The following is an 18,427-nucleotide window of genomic DNA, read 5'->3' as shown; positions in this document are numbered from 1 at the left end:
AATCATCAACTACAGTACCATGATACATTGTTAGCTCACCTCATATTCTGAATGGCAGTAATGTACTGCAACACAGGCCATCAAAAAATACATTATATAACTAAGCCTTTGTTTATATTACTTGATATGTCTGCAATAGCATGCAAAAGATGAGCTGCATGAAACTGGCAGGAGTCCTTTTCAATATGTTATAAATCTGACCCTGACAATAAGCAGCAGCGCGAGTAGAAAGAAGGAAGCGCATCGCTACAGGTACCCCGGGCTGGTGCTGTTTTCTCCTAACAGGGGCACCAGACTTTGCCTTTCCTTCTCCTTTAATAATATTTAGTTTTCCCCCTCAATTTGGGCTTGCTAGGTGAGGCAGCCCCATAGTTTGGCATACTCTGGCTGAGATTACTTATTACCTGATTGTCTCCGGCTTCGGGAGAATGCCCACAACTCATCTAATCGTGGTGACTTCAAAGGTTCTGGGCTGAGGCGCACATCAGGGGAATCTGGAAAAAGTGGCAAAAGTAGTAAACATTCAAAAAAAAGTCAGGAAAATAAAAAGATCTTATCAATGCCCCTGTAAGTACTTTATTTTTCTTATGGAATTAGGGGGAATAATTTACTAACGGATGTGCTAAATTGTACAAGTGCTTTTCCCCATAGTAACTATTTAAATTTTTGCTTTTCATTTTAGGTAGTAACAGATAAATCAAAACAAACTGCTGATTAGTTGCTATTCGCAACCATACACACATATAATTTCAGACGACCATACACATGGAAACATAAAATGAAAGTTCACATAAATGAGCAATGGAAGGCACATATGAATGGTGGGAACAGAAGAGGCTGTTTTTCAGGGGATAAATACTTGTAAATGCTTGCATACAAACACACACATAAGTAAATTCTCAAACCCTTTGCATACACAGATATACACTGAGTATGGGTGGTAATACACATCACCCTTGCAGCTGTAGTGTCACTCACACTGGAAGCTGTTTTCCAGAAGAACTTGCTTCGCCTGCATAAAAAAAAGGGTTTTTAATGTGATGACCAAGAAGTCATTATCAGAGCATGAAAGGTTACAAGAACATGGTGGGATAGAGTTTTGAAGGCCAGTGAATGCAGTTTAAAAGGACAGATATATTCATCTATTTTTCTGTAAATGTTTAATAAATTACTTTCAACCAGGAAAGATGAAAACACAGGCCAAAAGGCATAAAAATCAAAATGTCGGTATCAAACGAATGCAAAAATGTATGAAGTGTAATGTGCAAGACCAGTGAGAAGTGTATTTTTCACTATAGTAGGAACACTTTTACAATGTAAGCTCTTTTGGACATGTTCCTTTTTTACCTTTTGAATCAATTATTAGTTGCTTTGTATGTAAATCTGTATGTTCAATGTATGCACCTATTTATTGTACAGTACAGAGGAAATATTGGCACTTTATAACTATGTAATAATAACAACAACAACACCACCATAGTGCATTTCAAATGCATATATGTGAATGAATTACCTTCTGAGGAATAGATGCTGGGTGGTTTTCCACAATAAGTCGTTTGATTGAATGGACCCAGTGTCTTTTTTCTTCCTGGTTTCTGGCCTAAGATATTAAGGAGGGGATCAGTCTACTGAAGATGATATATCTTCCAGCTAGGAATAAAATGCTGTTTACAGAGAAGCTGCATATTCTGTTGCTCTAGTCACTGTAGCAAGCTCATTATTCTGTGTAACACTGCATGGGGGTAGCACACATTGTATGGGGAGAGACTGCTTCCCTAACTAAGCTGAGCAACCTTTTGCATCCCTCAATAAGACTGCAGCTAAAAAGATTTACCTGAGGGTGCTGCACCTGTGCCCCTTTTCTAAATTCAAACACATACCAAACATGAGATCTCCGATACTATGAAAGTCATCATCAATAAATTATCTTATTTAATATTTAATGTTCTTGTTAGCAGATGGTAGACCATTGGAGTTCCTTTTTGATATATAATTCTGGCTACAGAACATGGGGTGCATTCTTCACCACAAAACTGAAAACGGCACCGAAGAATGCAAGTTTCAGTGCTGTCCCACATTTCCTATTTAAATAATGGGAAATGACAATGGTGCATTCTGGCACCACTGAAAAACACCCATGGAAAACACAAATGGATGTCACCAAACTTATATATTTTGCTGTCTGCTAACTTACATGCTTTTAATGAAATATAGCAACAGAAGAAAGCCGTTAAAATCATACACATTATTTAATGATAAATAAATAAAAAAAGTTTTTAAGGCAGCAATCAAAAAGGCAAAAATAAATAAATAAATAAATAAAACAAGGATTTATTCCCTTGCAAAGACCAATCCCACAAACCAGTCAAAAGATGAGTGTGGATCCATTAATGGGACAGTATACTTCCTTAATCAACATGAATTTGATAGAGTGAACTGGTAGATAATTATCAGTATGCTCTAAAAACATGAACAGAAAGTAAATGTGCTAAAATATTACAAATTAATTGCACTGTACTGCATAGGAATAGCTGATATACCATGGCCAATGAGTACTGTCCATATTTTAGTTAGTATTCATTGATAACATAGATAAATTGTGCTTAAGGGAAACCCTGCATTTATAACCATATGAAAATCTTTTTCATTTCTTTCTGTTTAAAACAGGATCACCAGGTGTTTAATTTAACCACTATGCTGGACGTGTTCTAACTTTGATTATTGAGGCTTTCTTTCTAACGTACCATACAATATGTTTTCTAACACTTCACCATTATGCATATCCTCTTTTTCCATCAAAATGATCCCCTAAAGACTTCTCCTTCTCTTCAGCCATCTGGCAGAATTTGGTCCCTTAGTCCACCTGAGTGCATTTTTATAGGTTTAATGAAATAAGAGATCATGCATAAGTCTTATAAGATTTATTCTTCCTAACTAAACCAAACCATATTTTTGTCTATACACTAGCAGCTCATGTTCTGCCCTAGCATACTGATTTCTTTAAAAAGATGTCCAAAGAAACTGATCCATTCAAATTACCTGAATCACTTGCTGGTGTTTGGAGATTGTCAGGTCAGACACTCTGAAACTTAAACCATCCTTCAAATGCTCGGTAAGGGAGAGGTTACAGCACTGGAACAAAGGAAACATAGAACTATAAGTTTTGTGTATGATGGACTAAACAACCACCTCCTGCATCATTTCGAACTAAAGAAATATCTGCTTCAAACAACTTCTACAATAATATACATTTAAAAACGCCAATGTAATGCATACCTATATCTAGGAAGATATTGAGAATAGTGCAAAGGAATTACCTAATTGCACCTTTATATCCTTTAATCGTCTGGGAACTGTCTCCTTTTATTTAGGCTCACAGAACAAGGACTTTGTCGTATAGATATAATAAATATGTATGGAAATGCCATTGCTTGTAAAGTTAAAACTTTAACCTAAGAAATGTGACAAATGTACATATCTAAAACATAAGAATTTATTTTAACTTTGCCAAGGATATGACATATCAGCTGATTAAATTACTTGTTAATTCATAGTTTTGACTGCCTAATATATAAACAAGAAAGCCAGTGCTATCACTATTGATTTTGACAGACCTAGCCCCCCACCAACTCTTCATTAAAATCTGACTGTAGTCTGTGTAAATGTTATAAGGACTTTGGAATGTTAACTGAGAGGAAAAGACAGATGCAAAGAATAATCTCTGTAAAGTATATATATATATATATATATATATATATATATATATATATATATAGTGTCCCCTCACAGCCCTACTACTGTAAGTGCAGCAGAATAGCTGATTAAATAACTTACAAAAATGTGCATCTTGTAAATGAAGAGGTCCATTCGCTTTTTTGCAATGAGCAGCATCTTACTAAATAAGAAGAAAGCTCGTTCCTTCTTCATACGTTGCACACGGAATGTCCCCTCCAGGACTAACTCCCCAAAGGCACTGAGATCGGGGCCCTGCCAGTTAACCAACTGGCTCTGAATTTCCTGCTCATAAAAAACAGACAATGTAATACCAGCTGATCTGAAACCTTCCAATATTACTTTTTCTTACACAGATGCTTGTATAATTTAATAATAGTAAATGCTGAACATTAATCAGCCATTAGAAATTACCCTTAAGGGTCAGTAATTAATCCATCTTCCTCTTCACATCTTTACTGTTATTGGGCAAAGCCCTATGTACTCAGGTTACAGTTCATTAACTAATCCCTTATTGGTTTAGTCAGGTTGTACACGCCCCCTGCAGACTGACAGTGTCTGGCAGGAGGGTGTGACTTCCTCTTTGGCTGCCTGTCTGCTACCTAAGCACAGCTCCCTCTGAGCCTGGGTGCAGCAACAGGCCCCAGTAAAGCCATTCTAGTCCAGAGACCCATTTACCATCTGGATAAAGTCAGGGACAGGGCCCTGTGAATGAATTTTAAGTAAGCATAGCAGTTTTGTAATAGCACTCTCTAGGAGAAGTGAGATAGTTAGCTCTAGCAAGCAAGGGCAGCCTAATAGCCCCATCAAGGAGAATTAGTGTTCTGGAAGTAGCTTTCCATCCGGCAATGTTGCCTCAGTAATAGGGCCACGGAGTAGAGATTGGAGACAGGCAGGATAACCCCTGATCCCTACTCACGTGGAGGACTCATATACTAGAGGTTATCAACCTGAGGAAGAGGTATCTATCCAGACCTATCTCCACAAAGAGGGTATTAAGCTGACAGGTACATTTACCCTGCCCAGACTCTACCAAGAGGTGGGATAAACCGGTGTGTACCCTCCCTTGTCTTGTCCTAAAGAGATATTGTCATCTATCCTTGATATCTGCATGCATTGTGAGTATTTGATAACCCTGCATCCATCTTGTCTCTGCCAATAAATCTGTTACTAGTTCATCAGCAAGAACCTTTCTGGCGTCAATTCTTAACAACTGCACTACACAGCTATAGTAAGTTGTAGTTCAACTACACCCACATATCCGGTCAGGTCCCTTCCACCTTAGCGAAGGCCCATCCTGGGAAAGGGGGTTGCTTGTAACACATGCTCTACATCATCTACTAGCCTGGATTTACCCCTTTATAGCCAAAATAGTGTTACACCTTTCTTATCCTCAGTCCACAATTATTCAGATTCTCTCTCTTACTCATGCTCCACTCCATTTTCTACCACATTTCTATTTCTTCTAAAAATGACTTTCTTTCCTCTGATCTGCTCTCTTTTTGGCTCCCCTCTCAGTAGTTTTCTTTCTACTCTGTTTCTTGACCCTCTTCAGCTTCTGGTCCTCTTTGCATACCTGCAATCTCACAGCATGCTCCTGTTTCCTCTTCATGTCATTGATGTACCAGGCCACCGCAGTCATTGTAATAATGGCTTCCTCCACTACCTCGTACCCTGGAGCATTCTTATCAAAGTGTTTGGCTAGCTCCTGTAAAGGAAACAATTTAAAAAAGAAACATGGCACTGATTATCCATAGAAAACATATATAATTCCGGCAATGTGACATTTTTCTCACTGACTTCCTTAATAATTATATTGTAGGTATCTGCTACCAAACAAGGGGTGCTTCCAAAGAAAGTAAGAACTACTCACAGAACTGTACTGGGGAATTTTTTATAAATCTGATAGAAGAAGATACAATACTATTCCCTTACCTGTAACAAGAGGTGATATTTCATTATACGCTGCACAGGTTTAAGGAGATATGTCTCCAACGGAAGTGAGTGTGATAGGATAGCTTGGCGCTCTCTGAAGAACTGTACCAGCTCCTCACTCTTCATACACTCACGGAGGACAGACACTGAGCTTGTAAGAGATAAGTAAAAGTTTTACTAAGCAGAACACTTAACAATTGGGCAACTTACCTGTGTATTTTAGGCAATTCTAAGTCATGGAAAATCATGGAAACCTGTGGTGGTCAAGCATTTACCCAGTTTCACTAAACAGTAAAATTACAGAATATTAGGAATTTGTTAAAAAAACATAATTTCAAGAAATATTGTTGAATAGTCAAACATTACATTTGGGGGGATTTCTGATGTTATTGGCCCTTTAATAAGGGGTTATTTTATGTCACTACGGCAATTAGGGACTATAACAGGAGTTGAAATCAGGGTTATAGTTAGAAAGATATGCAGTCGTTCCACCATCAAATTTCCAAAGTTTTCCTGTTTCACGGGGCTGTAACCAGAGCTGTATTATATATATATGTATATATAGACACCCAGGAGTGGGCAGCGCTGGACTTCAAATCTGGGCGCCCCGTGGCTGCCCCGCCCAGCACATGCATGCGAATTCGCAACTCATACAGAGCAGTGGGGAGAGGTCCCCACTGCTCTTTATGGGAGCAGAACTTCGGTGCGGCGGGCAGCATGCAGCCCCAAAATGTTTGCCGCCCTAGGCCCGGGCAGTGTCGGACTGTGACCCCAGGGGCCCACCAGAAAACCTTAGATCCTAGGCCCACTTTCCAAACTATTTTTCCTGTTTTCCTCACCCAACCTCTTTATCCTCCTAGTCTCTTTTATTTACATGCTAGCATCTATTCTTCCATCTATTTCTCCATCTATTTCTCCTCTTTCTTCCCATTCAGAAATAGGGAATGACCATAAAACAGGCCAAATGGTCAGGAGCAGGAGGGCCCACTGACACCTGGGCCCACCGGGAGTTTTCCTGGTATCCTGGTGGACCAGTCCGACACTGAGCCCGGGCCTTTGTGGCCTCGCCAAAAATCCAGGCCTGAGAGTGGGATTTAGAATCTAATAGAGGCATTAAGAAAGTTATACATACACACCACAACCCATGCCCCACTGGCAGTTGAAAACACCTTTGTGGGGATCACAACCCCACTAACTTCCTTAGCTTCCTGACTGATAAAAAATGACAATGAATATGCACTGGCAGAGCAACAGAGACTTACTTGGGATAGTTCATGCAGTACAATGTATAAATATCAAAATCTTCACTCTGTAAAAATAAACATACAGTACAACTAGAGACAGGTAATTTATATCAGTGGCTCCAAAAATAACAATCTACCCTCTAGCAAAGCAAACTATTTACAGCACTAGGTAGATACAATGTAATAGAAAAATAATGGAGAAGGAAGTGTGCAATCATACTATAAGCATATACAGAGATTGATAGTAATATGTGTGTCTCCTCCACAGTCTAACTGTAAAGGCATTGTCAGAGCTATTCCTCACCACTTTTGCCAGCAATGATTTTAAAGGAACAGTAACACCAAAAAATGAAAGAGCTTTAAAGTAATAAAAATATAATGCACTGTTGCCCTGCACTGGTAAAACTGGTGTGTTTGCTACAGTAATACTACTATAATTTATATAATAAGCTGCTGTGTAGCCATGGGGGCAGCCATTCAAGCTAGAAAAAAGGAGAAAAGGCACAGGTTACATAGCAGATAACAGATAAGTTCTGTAGAATACAATAGTGTTTTATCTGTTATCTGCTATGTGCCTGTGCCTTTTCTCCTTTGAATGGCTGCCCCCATGGCTACATAGCAGCTTATTTATATAAATTATAGTAGACTTTCTGAAGTAAACACACAACTTTTACCAGTGCAGGGCAGCAGCACATTATATTTTAGTTACTTTTATACACTTTCATTTTTTGGTGTTACTGTTCCTTTAAGAGTGAAGACACATGGAGCTACTAGTAGCAGCTACTTATCACGGCAACAAAAATAGACAATGCTGATCATTTACTGAAAATTGCCTCTACATGTGTTTTAGCAGAGGCAATTCTCAGTATTGTCTTTGGCAGGGTATTTTCTGCCGTTTAGTAGCTTTGACAAGTATCTGCTACTAAGTACCTCTGTCTGTCTTCACCATTAGAATTACTGTTGGCAAAAGTGGTAACTGCAATCACCCTTCCAAATGAATAAGCCTTGCACCTCTCCTCCACTTGGGCAGAAATTGCATGTAACTTCCATGGGAGGATTGTGGTTATATGACTGTAGGATTCTCTTACCCTCATGACAAAGCATTCCGCTATCCCATGGGCAGAATTACAGTTCTCTAAATCCTCCAGTAATTCACTGCAATTAATAAACAACAAAAACAGGTAAGATCACCAAGAAAAAGACAAATTTACTTCACAGTTGCTGCTCATTTGAGACTCTCTTTCAACCTACAAAATGCTAATAGCTGAAAATTAGATAAAAAGGCGCTGTGTGCAAATGTCAAGTTTTTATATATACATTTTAAGCTTGTATGTTAGGATTATGGGGGTTGTCTGTTGACCTTCATTTAGACATGATAAAACAGTATATAATTAAGGAGAATGAATATAAGAGTACAGATAATAAAGAAATGGAAATAGCAATATAGCAAGACAGGGTACAAAGGGCAAAAAACAGGCACAATCCACCAACTCTGAGCAGTGGTTTTTAAATATTTTTTCTTTTCTGACCAGAAACAAGAGATACATCCTTAACCTTGGATACGCATTCATCTTCTGTTTACTCAGATGTTTTATTACTAGTTACTACTAGGTGTCAAACAGGGTAATATACAATGCACCATGCAAAGTGCAAAAAAAAGGCGCAGTGTAAGTAGCTGCAGGCCTTTTCCTTTTTAGAATGCCTTCTCCTTTTCGGAGCACTGAGACCTGCGGCATGCCCCTTAAATAGAGCACTGCCTATGTTAACAGATATCAGACCCCTTATACGGAAACCCATTATCCAGAAAGTTCCAAATTATGGAAGGGCCATATTCCAAAGAGTCCATTTTAATCAAATAATTCACATTTTTAAAAATGTAATTTTAAAAATTGTAATAATAATTACTTGATCCCAACTAAGATAGAATTAATCTTTATTGGAGCCAAACAATCCTTTTGGTTTTAATTACTGATTAAATAATTTTTTTAGTAGACTTAATGTAGGAGATCCGAATTATGGAAAGACCCCTTATCCGGAAAACCCCAGGTCCCGAGCATTCTGCATGATAGGTCCCATACCTGTAGTACTTTATCTCTTATTTACAGTACTTTAAAAGAGGTTTCCTATATACTCTCACAAAGTACTTGAATAATGAATAATATTTTTGAAGTACTTTTTAGCTTGTGCAACACTGTTTACCATTGTCCAGCACAAGCCTATGCCCTGCAGTAGATTTACTTATTGTACAGCACTGCGGAATATGTTGGTGCTTTATAAATAAATGTTAATAATAATAATTTCAGAAGATATCTCCAGCTGAAAGAGTGTCACTGGGGAAAGTCCAGTAGAATTCATTAGCAGTTTAAGCTTAAACTGCATGTGTGGCTGCATTTGCAGCACTTACCATTGCTTGTACGCAATTGTTGTATACTGGCTTATATGGCCAATAGTAGTTTTAGTATTTTCCCAGGGAGCACTGGTTATAATATTTCTAAGTTACTACCGCAGCTAATGCTTGACTCCATGGTTGCTGCCTGGCTAAAACAACATGGGAAAACAGCAACATATTCACCAATCTGGTTCTGGCCACAAATGGGCTAGAAAAATTCGGGCTACCAAATGACATGCAATCTGGTCCTGATGTCTCCTGGCATTAGGAGTTGCTGTTCTCTCTACATTCTCAGCAGTTAACATCTCTTGCAATTTTCTTTGTATCTGTCTTACCATAAACTGCCTCTCCTCTCTACTGTACATACATCTTAATATGCTTTTCCCCTTGGTGTTTTTATACTCCCCATTTTTGTCTCTGTCCCATGTCTGCTTTATCCTTTCCCTCACTTACAATTTTTCTCAATTGTCCTTTATTCATGTCCCCTTCCCACCACTATCCCATTACCTAATCTCCACCCTTCATAGAAACACCCATACAAAACGCCCATACAAAACTCTGCCCACATATACATATGTATATATATATCTCCCTTTCCTGCACTAATCTATTCTTTTTATCTTCTGTGTTCGTGGGAGCACAGGGCAGATAACGAGGTGCTGAGTTTCATTAATATCTGAGTTGTAGAAATGTGCATTATGTGCATTATCCAGTCTCCTGTATCCGCCATCCGGCATTAAATCGTTTACAGATGAGAGTTTAAAAGTTAGCTTTGTAGGCAGGAAATATCTTGTCACACACTACACATCGTACCTAAAATCATGCTGCCCTGCAGGGAATTCTTGGGCACTGTAAGACTTGTTTGGTGGGTTTTTCCTACTTTTATTGCCAGCAATTGCCTACTAGTCCATGCTGCATTTACTTTAAATGTTCCTTGAAAAGGCTTGTACATCACTATATACCTCACCCATCTCCAAGAATTTATAAAGTACTCTAGCCAGCTCACTCTGACTGCTTATACAGTACTTAGCACTATGTATGACTTCTGCATCCATTCAATAATTGGGCACTACATTCGATTTGCCTCTCCAGGTATAGTCCACTATATTTATGGCTTTACAACATACCACAGGAATGTGATTGTTTTTCAGTACAGTAGCACTTTCCTCCTCTCAACCTAGACTTCAGTATCAGATCCCAATCATTACAACTACTTTTTGTCACATAAGGCAACGCCAAGTCCCAGGGGAGTAACTGGATTTTAGTCTAGGCTTGCACTTCTGCCTATAACAGCCACCTGTGGTTTTGGGCCTGGCCTTCAGCTACTCAAGTACTGCACAAGAATTTAGAGACTAGAGTTAGTATGGAAGCCAAATGTAGAGACAGAGGCCAAAAGGACAGAGCTAGATGTAGTCAGATGGACTGAGTCAAAACACTTAATAGAATAGAAGTGTAGGGCAAACTTGTCAATGGTAACCAGGGTCAAAGCCAGGAGATTAATACAAGGGATATGACATGGCAAAAATTAGTAAACAAAATACAGAAGTAGGAAACAGAGCACCCAATTAAAAGCAGACTTGACCTACAACAGGCAGGGAATGAGCTCAGAGCTGGGGAATATATAGGGGACTATCGGTAAACTCAGAGTACCTGTGGCCAGGGTAATAACAACTGAGCAGACTTAAGATGGCCTTATATATGTTTATTATATGTACAAATTTAAGCTGACAATTTGTCCCTTTCAGACCATGTTGGCAAGTTATCTGCCCATGTATAGGCCCTCCTAATCTGCCTCCCAGATAGATATTGGCCAGATATCTATTGTTTAGGTGTGAAAATCCCATCAGACTGACAGGTCTGCATAGTTGCCTAGAGTGACCAGGGTCCAAATGATTCTGATTTGGCCCAGAATGCAGACGGTGGAATTAGGCAAAGAGCAGCTCATTTGGTGACCTCGCCAAGCAAGCCCTTCCTCATGTGTATGATCCCTTTAACCTGAAAACCCAAGGAACAAGAAATCTAACTGTTTGCTTATACAGAGCAAAGGTATTGCAGGCTGCAGAGTGGTTAAAGTCCAGGCAGGATGTAACACTTTTTTGCTGAATTATTGCTATAATAATAATAACTGAACATCCCCTGAAGCCCTGTGCCTTATTGGAACTGATCTTTCCTGCTCTCTATATGAAGCTTGTACTCAGTGGATCCCCTCGGTCCTGTCCCAATACTTCTATGTGCCACATAGAGCATACATGGGGCAGGCAATACTTTGGCACATACACATGACGAGTTATGAGCTGATGTCACACATTGTTGATGTGCTGGGAACCTTGGCTTTCACGGCATAATAAACCTATCCCAGATGTGGCAGGCACAAGAGAAAAGCCCACACCGCCCCACACCGCAGACTGAAAGAGCCTGGAGTTATTTTTAAACCCCCAGCTCTGTATCTTATTAAACCTCCTTGTGAAACCAGAGCCAACATGTTTGTAAAAGGGAGAGGGGGTGGAGAGGTCAGCCTGCAGATGCACAGGAATGGACTGGGGGATTTACTTATTATACTGGCTAGATTACCAAAATAAGTACATTCATGGAGAAGAGAAAAGACACCATGGGGGGCATTATAGAAGTATCCCACTTACCTATTGAACTCATAAATATCTTCAATATTGCAGAATAAAGTGCTGACTTGCTCAGGTTTGAGAGGAAGGTGCCCACAGTCTATGATACAGCCCAGGTAATCCTGCAAGTAGAAAACAATCTGACTTTAGTATTCAGGCACACTCTGAAAAGGTGTTAGTTGCTTTTTGTGGCAACATTTAATGTACTGAGGGGCAAAGAGGAACAGTAAGAATAGCAAAACATTGTTGGGCACATTGTGGGGCAGCCTGGTAGAGATGAAGTGGTCAGTTACAAATTAAAATGGTTTTCCAGTATTGAGGAATGTGATATTGTGGCCCAGTATAAAACAAGTTAAATTGCCTATAATGTTACAGCCTGCAATGCATTGTAGCATAAATGGAACATTGTGACACAATCTGAGAAATCCTGCTGTTGCAATGGTTCCATGTGATATAGTCACACACAATCTGATAAATCCTCTGCAGTTTGTTGCAAGGTAACACAATCAAATACAGACTTCAATAAATGTTGCAACATGAGACACAGTCTGATAACCATACACAATTTGGTGCAACATAGCACAATCAGATAAAGTGTGTCCTGGATGACTTGTTGAGGCTGAGGGCAATGCACGGCGTTCTTAAAGAATATGGTACAACCTAATAGGAAACATTTAATAGAGCAACCCAGTGTTGTCTAATATTACATACACTGACATTGTGACAGTATGGCTGAGCTGATTTAGTAAGCTCTTGTGAGCAGGATCCTATATAAATAAATTATGATAATGGTGATGATGAGCTAGACTTTTTTTTCTTCATATTTAAATGTCGTACAGTTTCCTTCTCACAGAATTAATTACTACTATGAGTACATACATAAATAAATAAAATAATAACAAAAACAATAACAATGATGATAATTTAGTCTAATTATTAGTCTGATCTTCAGTATTTTTGTATTAAATCCTAACTTCCAACAATTTTCAGATCAAATAATCTTTTTTGTACTATTTTTTTAATTTTTAGCCAATGCAAACAGTGTCTGTAAGAATGTATTATACAGTGGCTTGCAAAAGTATTCGGCCCCCTTGAACTTTTCCACATTTTGTCACATTACAGCCACAAACATGAATCAATTTTATTGGAATTCCACGTGAAAGACCAATACAAAGTGGTGTACACGTGAGAAGTGGAACGAAAATCACACATGATTCCAAACATTTTTTACAAATAAATAACTGCAAAGTGGGGTGTGCGTAATTATTCAGCCCCCTTTGGTCTGAGTGCAGTCAGTTGCCCATAGACATTGCCTGATGAGTGCTAATGACTAAATAGAGTGCACCTGTGTGTAATCTAATGTCAGTACAAATACAGCTGCTCTGTGACGGCCTCAGAGGTTGTCTAAGAGAATATTGGGAGCAACAACACCATGAAGTCCAAAAACACACCAAACAGGTCAGGGATAAAGTTATTGAGAAATTTAAAGCAGGCTTAGGCTACAAAAAGATTTCCAAAGCATTGAACATCCCACGGAGCACTGTTCAAGCGATCATTCAGAAATGGAAGGAGTATGGCACAACTGTAAACCTACCAAGACAAGGCCGTCCACCTAAACTCACAGGCCGAACAAGGAGAGCGCTGATCAGAAATGCAGCCAAGAGGCCCATGGTGACTCTGGACGAGCTGCAGAGATCTACAGCTCAGGTGGGGGAATCTGTCCATAGGACAACTATTAGTTGTGCACTGCACAAAGTTGGCCTTTATGGAAGAGTGGCAAGAAGAAAGCCATTGTTAACAGAAAACCATAAGAAGTCCCATTTGCAGTTTGCCTCAAGCCATGTGGGGGACACAGCAAACTTGTGGAAGAAGGTGCTCTGGTCAGATGAGACCAAAATGGAACTTTTTGGCCAAAATGCAAAACGCTATGTGTGGCGGAAAACTAACACTGCACATCACTCTGAACACACCATCCCCACTGTCAAATATGGTGGTGGCAGCATCATGCTCTGGGGGTGCTTCTCTTCAGCAGGGACAGGGAAGCTGGTCAGAGTTGATGGGAAGATGGATGGAGCCAAATACAGGGCAATCTTGGAAGAAAACCTCTTGGAGTCTGCAAAAGACTTGAGACTGGGGCGGAGGTTCACCTTCCAGCAGGACAACGACCCTAAACATAAAGCCAGGGCAACAATGGAATGGTTTAAAACAAAACATATCCATGTGTTAGAATGGCCCAGTCAAAGTCCAGATCTAAATCCAATGGAGAATCTGTGGCAAGATCTGAAAACTGCTGTTCACAAACGCTGTCTATCTAATCTGACTGAGCTGGAGCTATTTTGCAAAGAAGAATGGGCAAGGATTTCAGTCTCTAGATGTGCAAAGCTGGTAGAGACATACCCTAAAAGCCTGGCAGCTGTAATTGCAGCAAAAGGTGGTTCTACAAAGTATTGACTCAGGGGGCTGAATAATTACGCACACCCCACTTTGCAGTTATTTATTTGTAAAAAATGTTTGGAATCATGTATGATTTTCGTTCCACTTCTCACGTGTAATCCACTTTGTATTGGTCTTTCACGTGGAATTCCAATAAAATTGATTCATGTTTGTGGCTGTTATGTGACAAAATGTGGAAAAGTTCAAGGGGGCCGAATACTTTTGCAAGCCACTGTATTTTGACCACACCCTGATAGGCCATCCACAAACATAACCTATTACAACTCCATTCTCTTATGGGTCCGTGAACTTTGGGCAATGTACATATTTCATACAGGGCTACTTAAAGGGATACTGTCATGATTTTTATACTCGAGTATAAGCCGATCCAAGTATAAGCCGAGGTACCTAATTTTACCTAAGAAAACTGGAAAAACTTATTGACTCGAGTATAAGCCTAGGGTGGAATATGCAGCAGCTACTGCTAGGTTTCAATAATCAAATAATTAATAAAAGGGCACTCAGCATGACCCCCCTTTAAATGCTACATAAATATATAATGTATATATATATATGTATAATATATATCTCCAGAACACTTATGTATTAACAAATATATTTCTATTAATGTTACATGAAAATGAGAATGCAATGAGCGCTAACTTTTCTAAGCACAATTACTAGCAGCTTGAAAATTTCCAGGCTGAATGGAGTTACATGTAGTAAAGAAATACCCCTGCACTAGCTTATTTTAGTCCCAGACTGGTGTAGCCCTAGCTAGACAAGTAAGTGAACAATATTTAAATGATTTTTTAGTAGATTTAAGAAATGGAGATCCAAATTACAGAAAGATCCCTTATCTGAAAAATACCAGGTCTCGAGCATTCTGGATAACAGATCCCATACCTGTACAATGTGTGGGCAGGGACAGTGCTCCATATGCCACCCCTATCTAAATGTACACTGCTAAATTCATTTGTAATCCCCAAAACAGAGCAATGACACATCCAGAGAGGTACTGGTGAAGAGATAAACAGGAAACAGAGTTTTTTAATGAGCCTGTGAGACATTTAAAATAGGCTATCCCTAAAAAAAGAGTGATTAAATAGGCACTTAAGAATCCCCATAAAAGCAAAAAGATCAATGTATTTTCTCTGCAGGAACAAACAAAGCCCTAAAAATATATCTCCTTTCATACAATATACTGTATCTCTTCCATTACCTATGTGCTGTCATTGTGGAAAACTAGGTTCACTGTTTGTTGGCAGGGATACTTCAGTTTACAGAACAGCTCAGCAGGAGGCTGGAGGAGGCAAGGTATCACAAATTGAAGAACGCATATGTGCGCGCGCAGGGTGGGGGGGGGGGCGCAATGCATGGGGCCAGTTGGTCGGACAAGTAATCCGGCGCTGCCCTTAGTAATTGATGAGTATAAGCCAAGGGTTCCTTTTTCAGCACATTTTGGGTGCTGGAAAACTCGGCTTATACTCAAGTATATACGGTACAATTTATTTCAAAATTTTACTGTTTACATAGAAAATAATACACTCTACCATTTAAAGTTTTATTCTTGGACCAAAAAAATTAATTTTTTTAGTTGAGTTGGTGTTTAGGCAGCTATCTCAGTGCATTGTGTCTGAGCTTTCAGAAGGAGCTTTCAGGTAACCTATTGTTTTTCCTACTCCCATGTAACTGGAGGAGTCCCAAGCCGGACTTGGATTTTTTTACTATTGAGTGCTATTCTGATATCTACTGGGAGCTGCTATCTTACCATTGTTCTGCTGATCGGCTGCTGGGAGGGAGGTGATATCACTCCAACTTGCAGCTTAGCAGTAAAGTGTGACTAAAGTTTATGCAAGCACAGGTCACATGGCTGTGGCACCCTGGGAAATGAAGAATATGGTCAGTCCCAGGTGAAATTTCAAGATTAAATATAAAAAAATCTGTTTGTGTTTTTGAAAAAAAGATTTCAATGCAGGATTCAGCTGGAGAAGCTCTATTAACTGATGTGTTTTGAAAAGACCATGACAGTATTCCTTTAAGAAGAAATCTGAGAAATCCTTTCTTGATACAGTATGCTTTGGAAATTACCAAACCACAGGCTTTTAGAATATAACTTCAATTCTCCAATGAATAAAAGGCAAAGCTGCTAACCAGAGCACAGTATGATTCAGAGTCATCCTATATATTTCTGCCTTTTTACTTGATTTCAGGCTCCACCATCTTGTACATGGGTATAGTGAATTAGAGATCACGACCCACTCAGGGCCGGATTTCTGTTTTGGGCGCCCCGAGGCCGCCCCTGTCGGTCGCCCCCTCCCCACCCGTGCACATGCGCGAAAGCGCCCCCAGTGCGAAAGCGCGCCCCCCAGTGCGCATGTGCGAAAGCGCGCCCTCCCGTGCGCATGCGCGAAAGCGGCCCCACCAGTGCGCATGCGCTCTTTTAAACTCCCATACGGAGCAGTGGGGAGAGGTCCCGACTGCTCCGTATGGGAGCCAAATTTAATTTTTTTTTTGCGGCGGGGCGGCATGCCGCCCCTAAACTTCTGCCGCCCTAGGCCCGGGCCTTTGTGGCCTCTCCACAAATCCGGGCCTGGACCCACTCCCTTCAGGGGAACTTGAGTATTATACTAGTGGAAAGTTCTGCATAAAAAATCAATTCCCTTTGCAGTTCTGTTTTTCAAATGAAATATATTAGAATGCCACTCTATACCAATTTTGATGCTCCCATTAGGGGTGAAGCACAAAGCACTCCACTGTCTAGTACCAGGGCAAATGTTCATGGTGGCCTCCTTAAAAATATTTTTTAAAACTTATAGTTCCTACTGTTCCTTCAATCCTTAAACAGCAACAAAACAAAAAATACCGGATGCAACTGGATATTAATTTCAGTGCTGGTGCAAACGAGTCAGTCATTGTCTAAAGAGGACTTCTTTGTTTTTTTATGCTGCCAGCGGTCTTTCTAGTATTTAAAAGTTTTTGGAGTGTACTTTTAATTCATGTTGGCTTGATGTTATGATATTTTTAGTCGTATTTCCAGGTTTGGTAATTCATTTTTGTTATAACAAATCTTTAGGGCATTATTCAAGTTCAATAAACTGACCTGACAGTCAAGGGCAATTTAATTGCATTCCTAAAATGCTCTTGTACACACATATAAAGACTATTAGAACATTTGGAGGGTTTATAAAAGATAAAGAAGATCATGAAGGCCAGCCAAACAATTATGCATTCACCAATATTTTCACTGATATTAATATTTTCATAAGATACATTTGAAGGCAAAAAAAAAAAAAAATTACTGCTCTTTAATGTGTCATATAGGGTAATATTCACTAATTATATAATATATACCTATAAATCTGTATATCTAAAACACATATCATTCACCGGGCTGTTTTCAAAATAAAGAGAGATAAAGATATGAAGGCAGCAATAATCCATCATTACCAATCTTATATAACTTCCACCCAGCTGTTGCAATGCCAACTGTGATTGTCATAGTATCGAGAATAAAGGGTATGGTTTCTTACTGTAAAGATCTGAGATATAGTTAGATGTTATTGCACTGCTAGGGGGCGACTTGGCCCTTCTTGCCTCCTTTTTGAAATGGGCCAGTAATAATAAAGTACAGGCACTTGGGAACCTGAAAGTCCTTCCTAGCAGATGAGAAATCCAAATACTAATATAATGGCACAGAGGAGCAAACACTATAGGTCCATTCAGTTAGTAAACAAAGAAATTACAGATAAAAAGCAACCTGTGCAGTTCACATTCCTTGACTAAACATTCCAAATAAAAATGTCACACAAACATAGTTTCAGACAATGGCACAAATAAAAGAGCTGTGTTTCTTTTTCACACCTAAATCTCATGATTGGTCTCAAAAACTAAACAGCGTCCTACAAGAATTCAGAATATGGTCAGAAAGGGGTTCATCTCCACAGAGAACTTTACAGGGGAATGTATGCAGCGAGATAGGACTTTATACAGAAATTATTCTGCAAGGGCCATGGAGACAAATTTGATCTGAGTTACCAGCAAGGTACAAGACTCTGCCAATAAACTATATAATT

At 39.4% G+C, this 18,427-nt stretch overlaps 1 protein-coding gene across 1 annotated transcript in view; it reads right to left on the bottom strand.

Annotated features, from left to right (window-relative positions):
- plekhg2 (pleckstrin homology and RhoGEF domain containing G2) overlaps positions 1-18,427 on the bottom strand; it is a 75,291-nt gene that overhangs the window by 18,271 nt on the left and 38,593 nt on the right. Inside the window, exons 4-13 of the mRNA XM_002938593.5 lie at positions 11,940-12,040; positions 8,000-8,066; positions 6,930-6,976; positions 5,668-5,818; positions 5,309-5,440; positions 3,835-4,017; positions 3,040-3,132; positions 1,514-1,600; positions 979-1,012; positions 405-494 (exon numbers count right to left, since the gene is read on the bottom strand). Coding sequence (XP_002938639.3) covers positions 405-494; positions 979-1,012; positions 1,514-1,600; positions 3,040-3,132; positions 3,835-4,017; positions 5,309-5,440; positions 5,668-5,818; positions 6,930-6,976; positions 8,000-8,066; positions 11,940-12,040 — 985 coding nt within the window. The remainder of the gene's footprint in view (positions 1-404; positions 495-978; positions 1,013-1,513; positions 1,601-3,039; positions 3,133-3,834; positions 4,018-5,308; positions 5,441-5,667; positions 5,819-6,929; positions 6,977-7,999; positions 8,067-11,939; positions 12,041-18,427) is intronic.

Source organism: Xenopus tropicalis, chromosome 8 (assembly GCF_000004195.4).
Source record: "Xenopus tropicalis strain Nigerian chromosome 8, UCB_Xtro_10.0, whole genome shotgun sequence".
NCBI lineage: Eukaryota > Metazoa > Chordata > Amphibia > Anura > Pipidae > Xenopus > Xenopus tropicalis.
This window is presented reverse-complemented; position numbering and strand designations above follow the sequence as displayed.